The 24,685-nt window shown below is 42.4% G+C and overlaps 1 protein-coding gene across 2 annotated transcripts in view; it reads right to left on the bottom strand.

The window, feature by feature from the left end:
• LOC120936830 (probable cation-transporting ATPase 13A4) overlaps positions 1-24,685 on the bottom strand; it is a 104,594-nt gene that overhangs the window by 60,631 nt on the left and 19,278 nt on the right. For both annotated transcript variants that reach the window (XM_040349529.1, XM_040349530.1), the window contains 6 exons: positions 17,299-17,445; positions 13,448-13,518; positions 13,290-13,370; positions 5,386-5,455; positions 3,389-3,523; positions 2,741-2,813 (listed from right to left, as the gene is read on the bottom strand). In XM_040349529.1, coding sequence (XP_040205463.1) covers positions 2,741-2,813; positions 3,389-3,523; positions 5,386-5,455; positions 13,290-13,370; positions 13,448-13,518; positions 17,299-17,445 — 577 coding nt within the window. The remainder of the gene's footprint in view (positions 1-2,740; positions 2,814-3,388; positions 3,524-5,385; positions 5,456-13,289; positions 13,371-13,447; positions 13,519-17,298; positions 17,446-24,685) is intronic.

Genomic DNA, 24,685 nt, shown 5'->3' with positions numbered 1-24,685 from the left:
CTACAAAACTCTGGAAGGGAAAAAATCAATTATTCTCTATGGAGATGGTTCACATCTCCACTCCAAAACGCCTTAAGCCAAAAGCTCTAAAACACCTCAAGCTCAAACAAGTTCTGGGACTTTTAAGCAGATTTGGGCTTTTTTTGCTTTTTACATTGGTGACCTTTTGACCTGTACAAAATCGTGGCAAAATGCGGTAAAAAACGCCGCAAAAATTGCGTGACTTTCTGCCTGAAAATGCCTATGCTCAGGTGTGAATGGGGCCTAGGGGTTTAAAGACTTTGTTATTAAACAAAACCATGTCATTGTCAGTATTGACATGGTACTCACATGATGTTGATGATAAACAAAGCCATATGATCACAGTGCTGCTGAGTTTGATCATATGGCTTTGATTACCATATCAAACACTATCTGCACATATGCATCCACAGGGGCATGAAGTTTCATGCTAAGAGCCTTAGATAGTCCTCAGTCAAGGATTCTGATTAGGAGCCAGCAAGATGAGCTCCCAATCATATGACCGCTGTGAGAGTCACTCAAAGTGGTCACATGGTACAGAAGCTGTGCCACCTCCCATGCATTACACACCTCTTAAAAGGCCAGTTAGACCCCATTCACACCTGAGAGTTATGTAGCTTGAAGCCTGAAGCTACAAAACTCTGGAGGGGAAAAAATCAATTATTCTCTATCGAGATGGTTCACATCTCCACTCCAAAACGCCTGAAGCCAAAAGCTCTAAAACACCTCAAGCTCAAACAAGTTCTGGGACTTTTAGGCAGATTTGGGCTTTTTTTGCTTTTTACAGTGGTGACCTTTTGACCTGTACAAAATCGTGGCAAAATGCGTAACTTTCTGCCTGAAAATGCCTATGCTCAGGTGTGAATGGGGCCTAGGGGTTTAACCCTCCTAGCGGTGTTCCCGAGTCTGACTCAGGGTTAGATTTCTGTGCTGCGATCGGTAACCCCGAGTCAGACTCGGGCTTGCCTCGCAGCATCCACAGACAGTGTTTACTTACCTTGTCCCTGGATCCAGCGATGCCACCGCGCTGTGTGAGCGAGCGGGACCTTGCTCGATTCACACAGCGCCCCCCTGTGCCGCCGATCTCCGTTCCCTGTGACGTTACGACGCACGGGAGCAGAGAACGGCACCAAATTCAAAAACGTAAACAAACAAATTACATACAGTATACTGTAATCTTATAGATTACAGTACTGTATGTACAAAATACAAACACACCTTGTCCCTAGTGGTCTGCCCAGTGTCCTACATGTACTTTTATATAATAAAAACCTTTCTTTCTCCCTGCAAACTGTAGATTGTCCATAGCAACCAAAAGTGTATTTTTATGTCAAAAATGGTTTTAGAGCAGCTAGAAAACAGCGATAATAAATTATAATCACTTGCAGAATTGTGCGATAGCGATTTGTGGGGAAATCCGTCATAAAAAAATAAAAGTAATGACAGAGACAATTCTGCAACTGAGCAAATTTCAGTGATTTTGAGTTGATTACATTATTGAATAATTTTTATTATAATTATATTATTATTTGTTATAATTATTTATAATTATTTATTATATTATAATTTATAATTTTGTTTTTTAAAAAAATGTCATACCGGGGATGCCTACAAGACTCTTGTTTGGTCAGATTTAAGTGAGTTATTCCTAAAAATTACAGACCTACAGTATAAAACGCCAAATTTCCTTGCAAATAATGGTACCGCTTTCAGCACCTTTTTTCTGAAAGAATCATACCGCCAGGGAGGTTAAAGACTTTGTTATTAAACAAAACCATGTCATTGTCAGTATTGACATGGTACTCACATGATGTTGATGATAAACAAAGCCATATGATCACTATGTCAGTGCTGCTGAGTTTGATCATATGGCTTTGATTACCATATCAGCCGCTATCATTTTCCAGATAGCAAGGAATTATGCTGCAAGTTTGAAAATGACTTTCTAAACTATTGCTAGATTTGATAGGCTTCACAAGTTTGTTGTACAATTACAGAAAGTCGGCATTACATGACTCCAGATCAACTTTCTTTGCAACCATTCTGCAAGCCTACTGCAAGTTAAGGTTCAGTTATGTTGTGCAGTAGACATCCCACCACAGGGGCCACTGTAACTTGCAATGCAGAGTTCTTGCTGTAGACTCACCATTGCAACTTTGCCATGGCTAGAGACTTGCCACGCAAATTTGCTACAAGTAGGAAAAATGTAAATTAGAACTTGTGCTCTAAGTGCTCTGCAAGTGTACAAATTGCCGGTGAAAATGTGCAGCAAGTTAACAGAATTACAATTCAACACTGCGACAAATTTGTGGCAAGTTATGCTTCTATCTGGAATGTAGTTATGTTATTGGATTGTTCATATTTTTTATAATTTTCTTGTGATAATAATTCACTTTAATAATTTTACTCTCATTTAAAAAATCTGTCCCCATCTTTTACTCAGCACATGCCAATAATCTCTGTGCACACCTTTAGTATATGTTGTGGAAAGTGGAAAACAGAAACAGTGCCTGGTCCAGGGATAGGCCTCAACAGGCTCCCATTGCACGCACCCACAGTATCTCATGCACGAAACGACATACAGGTACGTTGTTTCGCACAGCCGGGCCGCCCTGCCGCAGTATATGTGCAGTGCGTGGTCCGGAAGTGGTTAAAGGCTCCTCCAATACTTTCAATGTCTACCACTACAATATTTTAGTATTCTCCTAATGTAACATGCCTCCATTTTTCTGCCGTATGGTCACCTGGACACTGTTGTTGGATTTCACCAGATTGTGAAGCTTCACAGATTCCTGTAGAAGAACAATGATATATTTATTATTTTGAATGTGTTATTTATCACAGATAAATATTACCTTAAATAAAAATGCTAGACTGGGTAAGATAACATGTAGGGAAGAAGAAAATACAGATATTAAGCCTAGGTTCACACAGGTGAATCGCATATGAATCGCACAGAAACCACACTGCATTCTTGCACATTTCCCATGAGATGTGGTGCAATTTGAGCCTATTCATTTTGAATTACACCGCAAAAGCAGCAAAGTTCTGCATGTAGCAATTTTGGGAATGTACTGCAACCGGATTGCATGGTCGTTTTGTACCACGTGATCTGGTGAAGGCAAAAGCACTGCGCTTGCGACCTGCATTTGGGGTGCTGTTAAGATTGCACTGAAACTTGCTACAGATCACAAGAGCAGTGCAATTTTAATGCGGTGCAGGAAACGCACACAGATCACGGGTGTGCTGTACCGCATTCTAGTGTGAACCCAAGCTAAAGCAGCAATACAAATATAAGTAAAATATAATTATAAAGCAGTATTGGGTTTAGCAATAAGATGTCACTGTAAAATTGCTAAAAACTTGCCTTTCTTAGGTCATGAACTGTAAAAATGATGGAAATCAGAGTCATTATAATAACCGCAACTGAATATTCGATGAACCCCACTGCCAACCACACAGCCAGACTGCAAGCTTCAAAGGCATAAAAGGGGTTTAAAATCTAAAATAAAGGACAAATGCAAAGAAAAATGAAAATAATAGAAATATAGTAAATAGCAAGTAAAATGTTGTCATCCTTCAAAATAAAAGCGATAGAAATTGTACATGCAACAGTAAATATGCACTGTCAGAACGTTTAATTGTAAGTTAACGACAGCCAAACCTCTTCTTTAGTCTTCTTTAATTTTAGATGGAATAGGGAAGGCTTACAGCCTCTGTCTGGTTTTTGTTGTTGTCTTTGCTTCTGTTGAGAAGTTTCACCCTCAATATGGGTTGATTTACTAAAGGCAAACAGACTGTGCACTTTGCAAGTGCAGTTTCACTCTGCAAGGGAATTTGCTCAAGAGCTTAGTAGATTGTGTACAGCTTCACTTTGCAAAGAATACCCAATCACAGGCAAGGAAGATAAAAAAAGAGCATTTTTGCTTATACATGATTGAATGATGGAAGTCAGAGCTTCTCCTCATTTACTAAGCTCTGGAGCAAATTTCCTTGCAACTGCACTTGCAAAGTGCACAGTCTATTTGTCTTTAGCAAATCAACCACACTATGTCCAAGAGACCATTGCTAATGGGCATTAGGAGAATGGAAATCCATTTTTTTACAATTATCACTTCCAATTATCTCTTCCAAAGGAAAGGCTTTTTCCATTGCCACATGCTAAAAGTGTGATTTCCCCTAACTTTAAAGAGATATCATTCACTTCCTGTTAGGTATCCGGGACAAGAAGCTAAGAAAAATCTATCCAATGGGTAGACAAGCCACAATTAGAATCTCAAAAAAAGTTCTAACCTATCTAAAATAAAAAGAGGAAATAGGAATCTGAGAACCTGAATTATTCTTTTATTTGTCAATGGTGCTGAATAAATGATCACAGACTTGGATTTAAATGTGTGTATGTTTATGATGTTAATTTGTTTATTTCCACTAAATATGTAGCATAAAGTTTGAGCAAAGTGTTTCATTAAAAAAATATATAATCATATAGCTGGATTCAGGTAGCCGGGTGCATCTTTGAGGCGGCGTAGCGTATCGTATTTACGATACGCTGCCGTAAGTCAGAGAGGCAAGTGCTGTATTCACAAAGCACTTGCCTCCTAAGTTGCGGCAGCGTAGCGTAAATGGGCCGGCCTAAGCGCGCCTAATTCAAATGAGGATGAGGGGGGCGTGTTTTATGTAAATTACTCGTGACCCGACAGGATTGATGTTTTTTACGAACGGCGCATGCGCCGTCCGTGGACATATCCCAGTGTGCATTGCTCCAAAGTACGCCGCAAGGAAGTATTGGTTTCGACGTGAACGTAAATTACGTCCAGCCCCATTCACGGACGACTTACGCAAACAACGTAAATTTTTCAAATTTCGACGCGGGAACGACGGCCATACTTAACATTGACTAGGCCAGCTATTTGTTCGACTAACTTTACGTCGGGAATCGCCTTACGTAAACGGCGTATCTTTACTGCGACGGGCGCACGTACGTTCGTGAATCGGCGTATCTCGCTGATTTACGCATTCTAGGCGTAAATCAATGTTCGCGCCCCTAGCGGCCGGCGGAACTAGACAGCTAAGATACGACGGCGCAGGCCGTCGTATCTTAGCTAGGTTTAAGTGTATCTCAGTTTGAGCATACACTTAAACATACGACGGCTTAGATTCCGAGTTACGACGGTGTATCTACTGATACGCTGGCGTAACTCTTTGTGAATCTGGCTATTAATGTATATCTACAAAAAGTTTTATAGATGTACTTTTGAAGTATATTTTCCAAAAGCGTCTTGGTGAGCCTCCTGCTAAAAGATAATATAGCCTCAGCATGTTATTGGATTTTTCTCAGTTAACTTTAGCTCCAGTATACAATACCTCTTTGAACAGTAATTTCCAGATTGGTTCAACATCCACTTCAATAGCATTTGGTCCACAAATTGTTCTTCTGCAGAAAAAAAGGGTTTTATATATTACAAGATGTATGTGTTTAATATAGGTGGTCAACAAGAGTATGGCACGTGGCTCTAAGCATTATGAGAAATAGTTTTCTTCTGTGAAATGTGTGGACATTTTCTTCAGTGGGTATTATTTTCTCACACATAGGACCAAACGCCTCAAAATGCACTAAAATATTTAAGGAAACTTTTTCTTCATCTACAAAATAACCCAGTCTTTTTTTTTACTTGCTAATTAATGGATTACTTTCCCACATTCTGCAAAAAACTTGTCCTGCTACATATGTATAGTCACTGCACCCTCATTCAGAGTGCACATTCTTTCTGCATGTGAATAGACAGACGCACTAAATATATTATCATCTCCTGTTTTTCCACTGAATTTTATTTCTTCCTTTTAATTTTTACAACTCATATTTTATATATTACAGTTGTCAGCAACATCCAAAGACATACAGTGGTCTATTGCTTAAAGTGTATGGACAACCTAGCAATACATTTGTATAGTAACTCCCTTTTGTTCTGTTAAATATACTGTTGAGTTCAGGTCCGGACTGGCCTACCGGGATACCGGGACATCTCCCGGTAGGCTGTCCGCTTTCATCTATATGGTTTCTGCAGCGCTCCTGCCTACTTGCTTGTTACACAGTGAGAGACTGCTGTGTCACAGAGCCGAGTGTGAAATTTTCGGCCGCACTGTGACAAAGGTCCCGCCCTCCTCCTAGAGCAGCTCATGTGTTAGACGGAACACTGAGTCTATCACACGAGCTGGTCTTGGAGGAGGGCAGGACCTTTGTCACAGCGTGGCTGAACATTTTAGACTGGGCTCCGTGACACAGCGAGAGATGGTTTATCCACGCACTGACAGGCACAGGCTGCAATGAGGACACAGAAAGGCGGCAATAAGGACAGAGTAAGGCAGCAATAAGGGCACAGAAGGCAGCAATAAGGGCACAGAAGGTGGCATTAAGGGCACAGAAGGTGACAATAAGGCTACAGTAAGATGGCAATAAGGGCACAGAAGGTGGCAATAAGGGCACAGTAAGGCGGCAATGATGGGCATGGTGAGGCGGCAATGATGGGCATGGTGAGGCTGCAATGATGGGCACAGTAAGGCTGCAATGATGGGCATGGTGAGGTGGCATTGAGGGCACAGTGAGGCTGCAATTAGGGCACGGTAAGGCGTCAATGATGGGCGCAGTAAGGCTGCAATGATGGGCACAGTAAAGCTGCAATGATGGGCATGGTGAGGAGGCAATGAGGGCACAGTGAGGCTGCAATGAGGGCACGGTAAGGCGTCAATGATGGGCGCAGTAAGGCTGCAATGATGGGCATGGTGAGGCGGCAATGATGGGCGCAGTAAGGCTGCAATGATGGGCATGGTGAGGCTGCAATGATGGGAACGGTGAGGTGGCAATGATGTGCACATTAAGACGGGAATGATGGCCACAGTAAGGTGGGAATTATGGGCACCATGAGGCTGCAATGATGGGCACAGTGAGACTGCATGGATGGGCACAGTGAGACTGCATGGACTGGCACAGAGGCTGCATTGACAGGCACAGTGAGGCTGCATTTGACTGGTAAGGCTACATTGATCTCTTGTATCATGTCCGCAGTCTCTCACCATCTCTTGTATCATGTCCGCAGTCTCTGACCATCTCCTGTATTATGTCCGCAAAGTCTCTGACCATCTCCTGTATCATGTCCGCACAGTCTTTGACCATCTCCTGTATCATGTTCGCACAGTCTCTGACCATCTTCTGCTGCATGTCCGCACAGTCTCTGACCATCTCCTGTATCATGTCCGCACAGTCTCTGACCATCTCATGTATCATATCTGCAGTCTCTGATCATCTCTTGTATCATGTCTGCACAGTCTCTGACCATCTCCTGCTGCATGTCCACACAGTCTCTGACCATCTCCTGTATCATGTCTCCAGTCTCTGAGCATCTCCTGTATCATGTCTGTACATTCTCTGACCATCTCTTGTATCATTTCTGCAGTCTCTGACCATCTCCTGTATCATGTCTACATTCTCTTAACATCTTTAGTGTCATGTCCTCAGTCTCTAATCATCTCCTGTACCATGCCCGCAGCCTCTGACATATTGACATCTCCTGTACTATGCCCACAGCCTCTAACCATCTCTTGTATCATGTCTGGAACCTCTGACCATCTCTTGTCTTATATCATGTCTGCAGTCTAGGGAGGAGTCATGAATGGGAGCACCCCCCCACATTACCATAGTCCCAGGTGTCCTCCTTGATGATTGCTCCACTTTTACTACTTTTAACTGAAGTTTGCCTATCCCTAACCCTATGTGCTTTCATATCTGCCTTATCTATATATAATACGCTCTTCAAATGTGCTTTAAAATGTATGGTTTTCCCTTTTTATGAACAAGAAAATAATAACGTTATGCTTTTGGGCTGGTATAATGATGCTATGGGGCTGGTATGAAACAATTTTTGTTCCCAGTCCGGGCCTGGTTGAGTTAAAAAAAATATTGAAGTATGGACTGGATGGTGAGACCAATAATGCCATCTATTAGTGGTGATCAGGATACTGTAACATGTCTTTTGATACCAAGCATTTTCGTCCGCAGCAATGCATTGTTTGAGCTGAATCTGTTTGGCCATTGCCTGAATAATGTTTCTCCCATGCTTGTCTGTATGAAAATCGTCTAAATAAAATATTATTATAAAAATATATACTGCTGAAAGAGATTTGTTATATCTGTACCATGAGTGCAAAAAACGACTGTTGATCTTGTCAGATATTCAGAGTTGTTCTGTGTACGCTTTCCAGGGAATTAGCAAAGCTTTCTGTGCCCTCCCTCTGTCTGGCCAGTGAATACATTGCACGAGCAGACCAAAAGGGTTAACAACACACCTACTTCCCTCTTTCAGCTGAACGTGAGGCAGGGACAGGCAGAAATATTACAGCATGCAGCTCCAGCTTTCCTGTTCTCTGTGCTATGTCTGTTACACTCACTGTAGTTGATTTGGTGCAGCATCTACTCCATTTTTTGTGTTTAGAGGAGTGATACAAGCATTATGTGTGCACCGCTCTTTGTGAATTCCACCCCTCCTGTGTTATCTCAAGGAGCCTAATTACCTTCAAAACCCTTATTTTTGATTGCTAAACAATTGGTCTCAATGTTATCGAGAGTGGGAATGTTTGGGTAGTTTAGCAAAGAAAAACTGAGTAGGACCACTCAGTCAACATTACGTAATTTGTGAGTTCACTTTTTTTGTGTTTTTTTTTTGCCCTGTAATGATAATTAAAAGGTCAGTTTATTTCATGCTTTCAACATCACCATAGAATATCACAAAAGGGTGTGGAGAGCATTGGGATACCATAGCATACTGCTGTACTAAAGTTAACATGTAAAGAAAACTAAGTTTATAGCTGAAATCCATGTTGAAAGCTAAATATACAGGTACAATACATACTGTATATAGGAACTGTTTTACCTTCTGAAGGATTTAAAAAATCTGGTAAAAAATGAACACATATCTGCCCCACAGCACAATCCCAGACAGGAGACCCAGTTTTCTTTGCTGCAGTTTCACTTTGATTTACATGGCTTCACCCACATTTTTTTGACTGGGCAGTGAATGGAGAAGCAACATGCTGATGAGCTCATCACTCTGTCAATCTGCTCTATCTGCATATTTCTTGCCAGGGCCGTCTTTAATATGGTTTGGGCCCAGGGCAAACATTTTTTTTGGGCCCCCCTCCAGCTTATTTTGGGCCTGGCTGGTTCACATGTATGTTTTGGCGGCCCTCATTTGTGCAGGTACAGCAGCCCATTGATTTGAATGGGCTGCCATGCCTTTGTTTCCTGCAGAAAAAAGGTGCATTCAGCATTTTAAAAATACAGTTGCCTTGAAATCCATTCTGCTTTTGCACCATGCTACTTACCTGCAGTTCTTGCACACACAAACGCACTGTGTTTTTAAAAGCGTGACCTAAACGTCTAAAAATGCAGCAAGTTTGACAGTGCGGGAACTGCAGATAAGTCACAGCAGACAGCAGAATGGACAGACAGTGCTGCATTTCAGTGCTTGATGGGCATAGGCGTGCCGTGTGCGCAGCCTATTACATGAGGCATGCGATTTTCTTTGCAGGAAACGCAGGCATGGCGGCCCATTCAAATGAATGGGCTGCTGTGCCTGCGCAAATGTGGGCCGCCAAAACACATACATGTGAACCAGCCAGGCAGGGGTCAAGTCCTGGGGAAAAAAGTGTGGGAACTCCCACCCAAGATCTACTCCCCCCACCAAAAAAAAAATGATATGCACATATGCATAATTACTAAACCGCATTTTTTTTTTTTTCCGATCCACTGTACCTTAGTAATCCTTTGTTACTGCCCGCTTCCTGTATATGGATTCATCGGGTAGTGTGCGGGTATTCCGTCACTTCCTCGATGCCGCAATGTCTCCTGGGAGCTTTTGTCATTGTTCCCAGGAGACATTGCGGAGGTCTGCCGTGAGTTATCGTGGGATTTAGAAAGAACTTTAAGCAAGTTCTTTCTAAATCCCGCGATAACTACCTGATGAATCCATATACAGGAAGCAGCCAGTAATATAACGGATTACTAAGGTTCGCCTGCCCCTGACAGTGACTCGAGCTGGGCATCACCGCTTAGTGAAGGATTGGCTCAGGCGGCTCAGCTGCTCTAGTCCTGCAAAGGGAACTGCGTTCCTGCTGTGAAAAAAGTGCAGGGACTCCGTTCCCACGCGTTCCCGCAGGACTTGAGCCCTGCAGCCAGGCCCAAAATAAGCCCATCAAGCAGTTAAATACAGACAGTAATGTCATGTACTCTGAGGCTTTACTCAGCCTGGACTGCAAGTCTGGTCTGTGATTTAAAGAGTTCCTCTATTTTACACATGGCATGGGGGTCCCATGGTGCTAAAGCAGAATGGACAGACGGTGCTGTGACCCCCATGCCATGCCATGTGTAAAATAGAGGAACTTTTTAAAACACTGACCAGACCTGCAGTGAATCATCAAATATTATAAAGACTTTGGGCACACTCTACAGAAAACTTCAATTTACAATATAGATTAGCAAACAGTGACATACCTTGAGGAGCAGGACATGAAGAAGTCAGCCTCGGGAAGAGCAAACTGGGGATGTTATAAAATCACATTCTAATTCACTTTTATATGCAAGCAGCACCCAGTGGCAGGAAGGGAGAAGTGCACGTCTAAAGGGAAGCCAGGGGTGCTGTACATTTTAAAACACTGGGAAGGGAAGCAGTACTGTCACTGGCTGCGTGCCGCTGATGATTTTCAGCCTGGTTTGTGGGCAGCACAGGGGCTTAACGGGAGGCAGGGCCACCATCAGGAATTATGGGGCCACTTACACAGCTTCAGGCATGGGCCCCCTGGAGCAGAGAACCGGGATGGGGGGTGCTGCCGCCTGAAATTAAGCAGGGGGGGGGGCTGCCGCAAATTTAGAAGCGGGGGGCCCTTTACAAAAAAAGAAAGAAATAAAGAAAAATATATATAAAAAAGGGGTGTAGCCATCCGGGGCCCTGGGGACCTCTGGGCCCTTTAATAAAAAGAAAAAAAGAAATTAAAAAAATATATAAAAAATATATTTTAAAAAGGGGGTTGCCATCTGGGGACCTCTGGGCCCTTTAATATTTTTTTTTTTATAAAAATAAATTACAAAAAAAAGGGGGTTGCCATCCGGGACCTCTGGGCCCTTTAATTAAAAATATATATAAAGAAACATTTATAAAAAAAAGGGGGGGTTGCCATCCAGGGCCCTGGGGACCTCTGGGCCCTTAAATAAAAAATAAATAAAAAAAATATATAAACAAAAAAAATAAAATAAACATTTATAAAAAAGATAAAGGGTGTTTGCCACATGGGGACCTCTGAGCCCTTTAATAAAAAAAAAATTATATATATATATATAAAAAGAAAAAAAAAGAAATAAAATATATAAAAAAAAATGTTTTTTATAAAAAAAAAGGGGGGTTGCCATCCGGGGCCCTGGGGACCTCTGGGTCCTATAATAATAATAATAATAATAATAATAATAATAATAATAAACATTTTTATATATATATAAATATATAAATAAAAAGATTTTTTTTTTATAAAAAAAGGGGGGTTGTCATCCGGGGCCCTGGGGAACTATGGGCCCCTGGGGACCCCCAGACCTCTAAAAAAAATTGGCCCTTTAATAAAAAATAAAATAAAAATATATTAAAAAATTGTCCCTTTAATAAAAATATATAATTTTTTTTATTATTTAAAAAAAAATAAAAAAATGGGGGGGTTGCCATCTGGGGCCCTGGGGTCCTCCGGGCCCCTGGGGGCCTCCGGACCCCTAAAAAAAAAAAAAAAAAAAAAAAATTTTTTTTTTTTTTTTTTTTTTAAAGGGGGTTGCTTTGGGCCCCCAACAGTGACAGGGCCCAGGGCACCTGCCCCATTTGCCCTGCGGTAAAGACGGCCCTGTTTCTTGCACTGCAGCACACTTGATTGGCTCCTTGTGGGGCTTCTCTCTCCCCCTACCTAAGCTCAACTGTACAGTAGACTGCAAAGGTCTGACACCAGGTAAAATTCATGTACTCACATTTCTTGCATCTAAACTACACATAAAGTGATGTATTCATGATTACAGAACTGCATTGTTGTGTATGTCAAAGCAAAATAAATAATAAAAAGAACAAGTTATTATTCATTCATTATTTTTTTAAAGACCCTACTCAGCTTTTAAATAATAAATTCACGTTACACCCATATTTAGGGAGTAACATATACTATGTTACAATAATGCACATATGCACATGCCCCCGATCCCTCTCCCTGCATCTGCTGTCACAATTTGAAAACACAGACGCCTCATTTATTCACAGAGATCTGTGAAAGAATGAACTACAAGTGGCGTCTTCCAACGAGGTGCATGGCTTGTAGTTCTCAATGCAAGGGAGCTACTAAGCGCTCTCATAATTTAAAAGAGTTGTAAAGGAAAAATTAGTTTTTGCTGAAATGACTGTTTACAGGGTATAGAGACATAATAGTTAACTGATTCCGTTTACAATTGATTAAAAATAGATAAAAATCAATCATATATTGTACCTGTAGTTTATTTTGTGCATGTACAGAGCCATAGAGCAGTGATGGTTTGGAAAATTAAACTAGCATCTCCCAGTACTGTGGTCCTCAGGAAACAGACAACCAGGAAGTGTCCAGAACAGAGAAGAATTACAGCAACATCAGAGCAAAAACGAACAATGAAGACATGAAACCAGGACTGCAGTAAGGTAAAGGAAGCTATTTAGCTAAAAAAAAATTCCTTTAGTGACCCTTTAATGATTCTTCTTTCCTGGACTTCAGCAACTGTCTGCCTGTATGGGAGGTACGGGCCAGAAACCGACTGAGAGTTTGCAGGATCCTGGAATTGCACATGCAGACTACTGCAGACTGTAGTGTAAAAAAAAATGCACAATGATGCATTTATTTATTTTTTACAGCCCTGCCCGGTATCTTTGGCTAAATTATTTAACCACTCCTACTCTCAGATCTGCACAACAAGATACTGTGTAATCATTCTGTAGTCCAAGATAAGATCTAAGGGGGCTCTTTGAGATAAAACAAGAAGTGTGGGGAGGACACAGGACATTTCTGACAAGCACAATGAATTATTTTTTTGCAAACATGAAACATATAACAAAATGCTTCCAAAAGTATATTAAACAGTCCAAATGAAAGCAAATAAAATAAGTTCATTATTAGAGTTGACATCGGCTTTAATTTTTGTGTCTTTCATTTTGCCTGCAGTGCGGTTTTACCTGATGTTCTGCTCTTCTCGTGTTAATCCAGATCCAAATTTTGAATGAATATCATAGCAGGTCAGGCTGTCCTCAAGAATCCTTAAAAATAAGTCATATGATTTGGCATGATGCTCATAAAAAATGACTATAGACATTGTACATGAGTCCTTACTTACCCCGCTCTCTGAAAGTGTTGTGCTTCTTGATCCCAAACATGAGTGACTTTTTGTACTCTTATCATTTTAACCTAAGAATGACAATCAAAAAAAATCACTCCTTTAGAAATTGTAATTAAATTTTTCAAGAACATTTTTATTTTTCATTAAAAACCAGGGATTTTAGAAAAACATCTTGCACAAGCTCCTCATCTGTACTGAAGGTGTTCAGTCTTACTTCACTGCACACTGTGAGCTTCTCTAAGTGTGCATTAGAAGCTGCAGCAAGTCAAATAGTGTTACTTATTTTCTGGTTCGAGGACTTACGGCATAATCTAGACTTGTCCTTCACAGCCTTAGGTTGGCCATACATGCTCAATTGTCTTGTACCATTTTCCTTTAGATTTACCAAAAACCATAAATCATGAGGTAAACACTAAACAACTTTCAATATTATACAATTAGGCAGGCATTTGCACTACAAAGTTTAAGGTAAATATAAAGGAAAATTGTAGAAGAAAATTGAACATGTTTAGCTAGCCTTACTGTCCCTGGCCCACCCCTTTTATTCATTGCATTTCAGTCTTCCAATTATGGAGGTACAACATCACAAAGGGTGTTACCTAGGACAGTCTGCGTGCAAAGCCTATAAATGCCTACTCCTCCAGACTGCCATTCACCCATCAAGGCATAAAAGCTATGTACAGAAAGCATTGGGCAGAAAGCTAAGTACAGCACCCTGTTGGCCCCTCTCATCATTCATGGTTTCCCTTCACTGCATACAGATGCATAGAGACCCTGTGATGACATAATGGGGTTGATTTGCTAAAACTGCAGAGTGCAAAATCTCTTGCAGCTGTGCATGGTAGCCAATCAGCTTCTAACTTCAGCTTGTTCAATTAAACTTTAACAAAAAAAAACTGGAAGCTGATTAGTTTCTGTGTTAGCTGTACCAGATTTTGCACTCTCCAGTTTTAATAAATCAACCCCAACTGTGTCTAAAATAAAAATAATAATACTAATGATCCCCAAGACTAAGCTCTGGGGGCGGAGTTAAACACATTGGAGGTGTGGCCTGTCAGAGTCCAGGCTGAGGTTGCCACTCCATTCATTGCAGTAGGACACCATAGATGTGCGACTTCTAGGGGTTACCCTTCCCTCTTTGAGTCTAAAATAAGGTGGATGATTAAAACAAAAAGTTCATGTACCATAGTCGATCCATTGCTTTTTATAGCTTATTTCCTCAGCCTCCCACATGTGGCATGCAGTTGGCCTTTGGGCCAATATATATATTATATTATTCTTCATATTTTGTGTATGTTATTCAAATGCCTCATTTTGATTATAGGTACGACTATATACGTGATATGCTGGAGTTGTCATCTGTTATTCTTGAATCTAATGCCTTTTACTGTTCTTCTGTTAAACCTCAGTAAAAACATATTCAACCTAAAGCGTTCATGTTAAATCAAAGCTCCACCCAAAAGTAGAAGGCTGGCTTGACTGCCTACTCCCTCCGCTGCCGCATTGGGCACCTTTTGGGGGGAGGGAGAAGAAGGGAGCGGGTACCTGGTTTTGACAGGTACCCAATCCCACTTCTGGCTGAGTTTGCTACGGTAAGTTTCCTAATATTAAAAATCAGCAGCCACAGTATTTGTAGCTGCTGACTTTTATTTTTTTTTTCTGCAGGAGCCTGGAGCTCCACTTTAACTAGGGGAGAAAAGAGAAACCAGGGGAGGCAATATATAAGGAGATTTATTTCAGATTTAAAAATGACCTAATATGACCCTGTGGGTTAGGGCACAATCATGCCCGACTCTTTGTGTCTGTAAAGTTTCAGGATAGGAAATGCCATGGCCACACATGATCGGATGGCAACAGGCTGGAGTGACAGCTTTCTTCTGGGTTCAGCTTGAACTCAAGTTTGGCTCAAACCTGAGTTTATCCCAAATCCACAACATCCTTTCTCATTGACATCCATGGTGAGATTCAATTATCAAAGGGGTCAGAAAAGCATAGCTAGCAATAAAAACATTTTCAAAAGTTCTAACCCTTCTCCACTGTACATTTTATGTCTGTATTACTGATAGAAGGATTTATAGTTACTACTTTCCCTTACTAAGCACCCTCATAGGGGACAATAAAACCTTAAAAAGAGAAAAGAAGTGCAAATACAATTAGCTCACCTGTTTTTCGTCAAAACATGTTTGTCCTGGCAAACAAAGCCCATAAATGGTTTTCACACAAAAATCAAAATTGTTTGCGTTGTTTCAAGCTTTTGTGCCAAATGACAATGCATAAAATATAGCATGTGAGTTCATTTTGAACAGTTGCAGGTTGCTTCATGGAATCTGCATATTTTTTTATAGGGCCAATACGTTTGGGTAACATTGCATATTTTAGTGTGATGCAGTGCCATTGTTTCTGACTGGCACCACCAAAGCACCCTGCCTAGTAACATGCATTGCGGTACGCTGCCAGAAATTGTACATGCTTGTTTGATACATTTGGTAGTCAAATCAAATGAATAGGCTGCCTTAATAGACAGCACATGAACCAATGGCATAAAGCATAGAAACACAAATTCCCTAGCACACCACAATGGTGTGAAGAGGCCCTTAAGGTCCTAAGAAAATTATATTGTGTCGCATTTTTTAAAGAGGGGTTGTATTGCGTTTGCCCGCGGCCACGATGACCGCCGGGCAACTGTGACTGCCCAGTAACTGAGCAGGACCGTGGATCTCTGTGTGTAAACACTGAGATTCACATCCTGTCAGGGAGAGGAGACCGATGGTGTGTCCCTTGTACATAGGGACACCGATCGGTCACCTCCCCCAGTCAGTCCCCTCCACCCACAGTAAGAATCACTCCCCTAGTGTTAACCCCTTCTCTCGCAGTCATATTTATACAGTGATCAATGCATCATTTTTATAGCACTCATCGCTATATAAATGTGACTGGTCCCAAAAATGTGTCAAAAGTGTCCGATGTGTCCGCCGCAATATCGCAGTCACGATAAAAATTGCAGATCACCGCCATTACTAGTAAAAATAATAAAATAAATAAATAATAAAAATGCTGTAAGTCTATCTCCTATTTTGTAGCCGCTATAACTTTTGCGCAAACCAATCAATATACGCGTATTACGATTTTTTTTTTTTAACAAAAATATGTAGAAGAATACATTTCGGCCTAAACTGAGGAAGAAATTTTTTTTTTTTTTATTCTTTTAAATGGATTTTATTATAGCAAAAAGTAAAAATGATTGTGTTTTTTCAAACGTGTCCCTCTTCTTTTGTTTATAGCGCAAGAAATAAAAACCGCAGAGGTGATCACCAAATACCACCAAAAGAAAGCTATTTGTGGGAAAGAAATTATAAAAATTGCATTTGGGTATCAGTGTTGCATGACTGCGCAATTGTCATTCAAATTGTGACAGCGCTGAAAGCTGAAAAATGGTTTGGGTCGGAAGGGGGTTAAAGTGCCCGGTATTGAGGTGGTTAAAGAGATGTACCCTCTCTATTTGTCCTGTTTACCATTATCATTGAAAGTGAAAGTAAGAGAACATTCCCAATTTTGAGTTAGTTAATAGAGGGGAAACCTTCCAATGGGGACACTAGTTCTGATGACCTGGGGGTCCCCAAGGGATTCCCTTAATTTGCAGAGAATTCCTCTCACTTCCTGTTTGGCTATGGGACAGGAAGTGAAGGAAAATATCTGCAATGGGACACAGATGCTAAAAAAAAGTCTGATAGGGGTTACAACCCTCCCTTACTCTATCAAAAACGGGAGGGGAAAAAACGTTTTGCCTGTAGTTTTACTTGCTGTAAAGAAGAATATACTAACTCAAAAATCTGTATCTGGTAACATACCTTTAGGTCTTTTTTATAGATGGCTTTAGTAATGATAGACTTGCCATCCGCAATCACTGGCTGTGCAGTGTTTGTGTTTATTGATATGTTTAAGCCTTGCAACTGAATCCAATCTATGCTTTTCCTTAAATAATGTTCAAATTCATCCTGGAAAAATAGAAATAATTGAATTAATCAGAAACAAATCTAGCATAGCATGCAGATATGTACTAACATTTGGTAATTTCTTGTATACTATTTAAACATATTTTAAAAACAGGTATGTGCAATATTAATTTCTTTGGAAAAGAAAATACAGTTTACCAAAGTAGTAGTACTACCATATACATTTATGATACTTTTAGTATACTTTTATTTTGAAGCATAAAAACAGCTTTTGCTGCAATGCTCACTTTCTCTCTGGTGCTGTCCCCCACAGAGTCACCATGCCAAGGTGCATTATTGCTGCTTTTCTGGGTTTTCTGTTTATTCAACCCACTTTCTGTGAGGTTGCGTTGTCAGGGACCCACCCCCTGGTGGAGTGTCACTGTGTCAACCTGGATTTAGTAAAATACAGTATAAAGCAATGCTGTTCTCTTCAGCGATGAGAACTGGCCACCACCTCAACAGGAAGAAGAGGACCTGTATAAAATGATTTTCTTTAAAAATGTTGGGGGGTACTTTAATCCTTGAAAAACAGAAGATTTGCTTTAGGATTTAGCGTGCGATTAGATAATAAAATAGCAAAAGAAGTCTGACGGGGTTATGACTCAAACTCCGATTTTGAATGGACGGCGGGAGGTGACATTTTTTAAAAGCCTGGGTGCTGTTGCAGGACACTGCGGACGCCAGTCTACCTTTCCAGGGGCTTTGGTAAGCTATAGGGGGTAGACTGTTCGGGGGACTTGGCTTGTTGGACCTGTATTAGCTCTGTTTTTCTTTCAGCTGTCTAGTTTTCCTGGCGGTCTACTAGAACTCAGATGGTCACCCTCTGTCTTCTTGGCTTCCTTGGATATGTAAGTTGGGGTTGTATGCTTCCTCCTATCCTGCTAAATTGAGCTCTTTGTTTATGTATACTACTTTCCTTCCAGCACAGGATGAGCTTGCTGGTTCCTACTCAGGGGGCACTGGACTACTGTAAGGTAGGGGATGCCGAGTGGGTCTTCTCTTTTTTTTTTTAATACCAGTGGGTTAATGAATTCTTTTTATTGCAGGGGGAGAGGAACAGCAAGAGGGCAATTTCTTCATCAAGCGATAATTGTTCCCCGTCTCCTCGGGTTCATTCAAACGAAAGTCTAGTTGACACCATGTTTAGCCCAACCCATCCTCGGACTCTGCAGGCCCATCATCAAAGCAGTACCGGCAGAGGCCCACCATCCAAGATCCTCCCATCCCTACGGATACGGTCTTTAGCACATGCTGGCTTGTGGTGCAGTGCTTTTACCATCCAAATGTGAATTGTGCTTTAAAGATGTCTCCCAGAGCGGTCAGGCCATCAATGAGGATATCAAGTCTTATATTAAAAAGGCGGTGGAAGAGGAGGTAATAGCTCTGTTAATAGGCCCTCTGGTAAAAGAGCTTCCGCTCACCAGAAGAAGAGTGTTGAAGTTTCCCCAGAACCTTGAGCCATCAGTTTAGGCTCAGAGGTAGAATCTGATTTTGGCCAAGGGGATATAGAGTCTTATTCTTTTGACTTTTCCTTGGTACTTACCTTCATATTGGCGATTAAACAGGCCATTGAATAGGAAGAAGATGCGCCAGGTGTCAAATAAATATTACTCAATCTTAAGAGAGAACTTCCTAAGTTTCTGTTCATGTCAGAAATAAAGGAATTGATGGAGGAGCAGTGGACCAAGCCAGACAAGAAGCCGGCGGTACAGAAAAGGGTTAACAAGTTGTACCCGTTCCTCCAAAAGTGGATGCATCTTTACAGTTACTTGCAATACATATTATCTTGCTGCTGGAGGAGACAGTATCCTTTCATAATTCCATGGAGAGAAAAGCTGACTGTCACGTACCATAAGGGAGACTGAAATGACGAGGTCGGCCTCTCCAGCCCAGGTCCCGCTGGAAGTGGAACAGAGGGAACCTAGGGACAGGAGGAACACGAGTGCCTGCAGATATGGACCTGGAAAACAGTAGCAGAGGACGCAAGTCTGGATGAGCAGGAGGACCATCAGATCAGGGAAGACAGCCGTGCACCAAGGATCCGCCGGGGTTGAAGAGATGCTCCACTGGAACAGTGGCACTGGAACGTCAGATGATGTAAAGTCCCAGGTAGACTTGTAGCAGGAAGTCGCAGCGAGTCACAAGACCGTAGTCGCAGGTACTCGAAGGATGATGAGGAGCAACACAGGAAACAGGTGCAGAGTCACTAGGGTAGCCAGGTCTGGTAACAGGCAGGCAGCAGGCAGAAGCAGGGTCACAAGGATTGCCGGGTCTGGTAACAGGCGGACAGCAAGGTACAAGGCAGCAGGCAGAAGCAGTCTCAAATGGGTAGCCAGGATCAGGGACCAGTAGTCAGGGCAGAAGCGGAGTCCAGAAGCAGGGTCAAGGCAAGCTAGGTTCAGCAACAGGTATCAGACAGGATAGTAGCAGGATTCAGGATATCAGGGAGCAGCTGAAGACCACTCAGCAAAGGTCTGGGGTCAGGGCACTTTCTTAAATAGGCCATCTGGCGCCAATTGGCATTAGGGCCTCGGTCCTGCGCGTGCACGCAGTCCCCTGCGCACGCAAATGCGCATTGGTGCGCCCAGGCATTTGTGGATGCCCGTGGTCGCGTGCATGAGCACAAGTGCGCATCGGGTGGAATTGAATGGTTCTCTTACACTGACTCAGATCTTTACTAGCTCTTTACCATGGCTCGGGCAGCCTGCAAGCCAGCAGTGGCCCTGACCTCTATTGCCAAAGCAATTAAAGTCTGGTCCTCGAATTTAGAAATAGCCTTAGGGCCTCATTTTGAGGATGAGTCATCTTCAAATCTTCAAGCCCTGAAGTTATCTGCTGAATATATTTCAGAAGCAGCGGTGGACCTAGTTAGATTCCCTTCACGCATAATGGCACACTCGGTCACGGCTAGGCGGGCTCTGTGGCTTAAGTATTGGTCCGCAGATTTGACCGCAAAGCAGGCTCTGTGCTCTATTTCCTTTTCAAGCAATCCACTCTTTGGCAAGACTCTGGGGGAAGCAATTTGTTGCGTGATTTGGGGGAAATCAGGCCTTCTTCCCCCAGGATCGGAAACGGTGTCCCAAGAGGAGATTTGGGACCAGGGATGTCCGATTCTATAGGCCCAGCAGGGTATTTTCCATGCTTTGCATGGTGATCTTGTGGGTCCTTTGCAGATCAGTCCATGGCCAAGAGTTCACAGGCTTCCAAATCTACACCCATGTCCTTCTGAAGGTCGGCATGCCCAGGAGTCACTAGTAGGGGCAAGATTAGTTGCCTTCAGTGATCTCTGGGCAAAGAATATTACAGATTCCTTGGTCTTGCAATTGATCCACTATGGCCTTCGCTTCCAATTTCAGAGTTCACTGCCAAGAAGCTTCTTTACTCCAACCAAAGTTCCCGATTCAGCAGAAAGCTTGAATTTTTCTCGAGCTGTGAGCCATTGTGCCAGTACCTAATTTGTAAAAATGCCAAGGGATGTACTCCCCTCTCTTTCCAGTTCGGAAAGTGTCTGGAAAGTGGAGTCTGGTCTTGGATCTAAAAAACCTAAACTCCTACATATAGCCACATCCTTTTCAGATGGAATCTCTCAAGACTGTCATGACACCTTGAGAACGCATTTTTTCATGTGTCGGTGAACTAGGTTCATCGGTGTTTTCTGAGATTTTTCTTTGCAGGCAGCCATTACCAGTTCAGATGTCTCCCTCTGGCCTCGGTTTGGCTCCAAGAACATTTTTAAAAGGTACTAGCCACAGTGATTGCGTATCTGCTGAAAAGAGGCATACGCATATTTCATTATTTGGACGATGTTCTGGTGCTTGCTCAATCCAGGGATCTTTTGTTACAGCACAGAGGTCTTGCATACCCTATCGTTTGCATGGATGATAAATCTGGGGAAAAGCCAGCTAGATCCATGTCAATTCCTTGTGTATTTGGGCAAGATTTTTTCGACACTCAGAATACTTCTTCCCGACAGCAAGATAGGCCGTGGAGATGATAACATCACCTTGGATCACAGTTCACAAGGGAATGAGTTTCTTAGGATGCCTAATGGCCTGTGTCCTGGCAGTTCCTATGGCGCAAAGGCACACAAGACGATTTCAGTTATTCCTTCTCAGCCAATGACATTGCGGTTCCCTCCATTTGCCTTTGTTCATTCGCAACGACCTCCAGTGGTGATGCAGGCCTTGCATCCTCTCTGTAGGCAGGCCCATAAACCCTGTGGGCTGAGTAACAATTTCATCAGATGCGAGTCTTCAGGGTTGGGGGCCCATTGCCAACGATTGAATGCTCAAGGGCTCTGGCACCCTCAAGTTCCATGCACCTCCAACCTGCTAGAGCTTAGAGCAGCCAAGTAGGCTCTGAATACATTCCTTCTGGTCATCCAGGGCAAGAGAGTCAGACTTTTGATAGACAACATAACGGTAGTCTTGTATGTGATGAGACAGCGAGGTACAAGGAGTTTAACCACTTGACAACCGGGCCTATTTTGGCACTTCTCTCCTTCATGTAATAATCAAAAAAAATTGCTAGAAAATTAATCAGAACCCCCAAACATTATATATTTCTTTTTAGCAGACACCCTATGGAATAAAATGGCGGTCATTGCAACTTTTTTTATCGCACGGTATTTGCGCAATCATTTTTCAATTTTTTAGGAAAAAAAACGGTTTCATGAATTAAAAAATAACAAAACAGTAAAGTTAGCCCAATTTGTTTTGTATAATGTGAAAGTTGATGTTATGCCGAGTAAATACTGTAGATACCTAACATTTCACGCTTTAAAATTGCGCACACTCATGGAATGGCGCCAAACGTAGGTACATAAAAATCTCCATAGGCGACACTTTAATTTTTTTTACAGGTTACTAGTTTCGAGTTACAGAGGAGGTCTAGTGCTAGAATTATTGCACTCGCTCTAACGCACGCGATGATACCTCACATGTGGGGTTTGAACTAAGTTTACATATGTGGGTGGGACTTGCATGCATTTTCGCTTCTGCGCGCGAGCTACCAGGCGGGGACAGGGGCATTTAAAAAATATATATTAATTTTATTTTTATTTTACTTCATATTTTTATTTTTACACTTTTTAAAGAAAAAAAAATATTTTTTATCACTTTTATTCCTATTACAAGGAATGTAAACATCCATTGTAATAGGAATCACTGTGACAGGTCCTCTTTATGGAAAGATGTGGGGTCAATAAGACCCCACATCTCTCCTCCAGGCTTAAAAGCGTGAGATCGTGAAAAAAAATCACAATCTCATGCGGACAGCCGCGATTGCGGCTTTGTTTACTTCCGGGCCTCTGACGGTCATAGAGATGACTGGTGACCATCTGGTCACCAGTCATCTCTATGCTTCCCAGCCAGCGCCGGCCGATTTGCTCTGCGGGCCCCCGATGGCACGGGAGAAGCACCGGATGTCCCCTCCCGCTGCCTATAAGAACGATCAAGTGGCGGAACTGCCGCATTGATCATTCTTATCATGCAGAGAATCGGCGGCTGAAGACGGTGATATCTGAATGATGCCTGTAGCTGCAGGCATCATTCAGATATCACCGCACAAAGTCGAGGACGTCATATGACATCCTTGGTTGTTAAGTAGTTAAGCCTTCCCCAAGTCGCATCAGAGATCTTCAAATTGGCAGTGCTGCACCCACTAGATCCGACAGCAGCGTATATTCTAGGTCCTCAGAATTCCCTTGCAAACCAGCTAAGTCGCATGTTCTCCAATCACACAAAGTGAATGCTGAACCCAAAATATCTGAAAGAGATATTGTTGCGATGGGGACTACCCGAGGTGGACCTCATGGCAACGTCGGGCAATTGTCAAGTTCCTTGGTTCTTCTCCCATATTTTCTGTCCACAAGCTCTATCCCACGATGCTCTCTCCCAGAGGTGGAGCTTCCATCAAGTTTATATATTATTTTCCACGGCCTTAATACTCAGATCACTGATGAAGATCGTGGAAGAGAAAGTCCTGGCGATAATGATTGCTCTGTTCTGGCCAAGGAGGTCATAGTTTCCTTTCCTTTGTCACATGCCAACTTGCCCACCAATCAGGTTACCTCAGGCATAAGATCTACTTCTCCAGAATGGTTAATTCCATCCTGATCCAGCCTGCCTAGGCTGAAAGAGACAAGCTGAGAGATTTCAACCTTTCTGAATCGGTCATGTCAACCTTATTGTCGACAAGGAAGCCTTCAGTGACCAATATTCTTAGTTTTCTTCAGTCTGGATTGCATTCAGGTCTTAGCTACAACACTCTAATGCCGGGTACACACGAGAGGATTTATCCGCGGAAACGGTCCTCCGGACCGTATCCGCGGATAAATCCTCTGGCGGATTTTGATCTCCTGGTTGTACTAACCTGGAGATCTAAATCCCCGCGGAATTCCGTCCGCGGTGACGTGTCGCGCCGTCGCCACGATGATGACGCGGCGACGTGCGCGACGCTGTCATATAAGGATATCCACGCATGCGTCGAATCATTACGACGCATGCGAGGGATGGGTTCGGACGGATCGATCCGGTGAGTCTGTACAGACCACCGGATCGATCCGCTGGAGCCAATTCCAGCGGATAGATTTCTTAGCATGCTAAGAAATTTTTATCCGCTGGAAATCGGTCGGCCCGAAATATATCCGCAGATAAATATCCGCTGGATCGTACACACCAGCGGATCTATCCGCTGAAACCGATCCACGGATCAATTTCAGCGGATCGATCCTCTCGTGTGTACGGGGCCTTAAAGGGGTTGTAAAGGTTAAAAAAAAAAATCCCTAAATAGATTCCTTTACCTTAGTGTAGTCCTCTTTCACTTACCTCATCCTTCGATTTTGCTTTTAAATGTCCCTTTTTCTTCTGAGAAATCCTCACTTCCTGTTCTTTTGTCTGTAACTACACAGTAATGCGAGGCTTTTTCCCTGGTGTGTAGAAAGCCTCTTGAGGGGGGAGGGGGCGAGCAAGCAAGTCAGGACACTCTCTACTTTGCAGATAGAGAAAGGAGCTGTGTGTTTTCCTTACAGCGATGGTCTCAGCTAGACAGTTCTGTTTGTAAGGAGCCATATTGCACCTTTTTTTTTCAGATGGGTGGTTTTACAGCCTTCTCCGAGTTTCCTGCCTAAAGTGCCCTTGGAGTTCCACTTTAACTGGCATTCAGTTCTTCCAGCCTTTCCACTTTCAGAGCCAGGTAACAAAGAGTCAGAATTATGTAAATTGGATTTGAAGTTAATCCT

Source organism: Rana temporaria, chromosome 4, assembly GCF_905171775.1.
Source record: "Rana temporaria chromosome 4, aRanTem1.1, whole genome shotgun sequence".
In the NCBI taxonomy this organism is placed as follows: Eukaryota; Metazoa; Chordata; class Amphibia; order Anura; family Ranidae; genus Rana; species Rana temporaria.
Note: the sequence above shows the minus strand (reverse complement) of the source record. Positions and strands in the feature narration are given on the sequence as shown.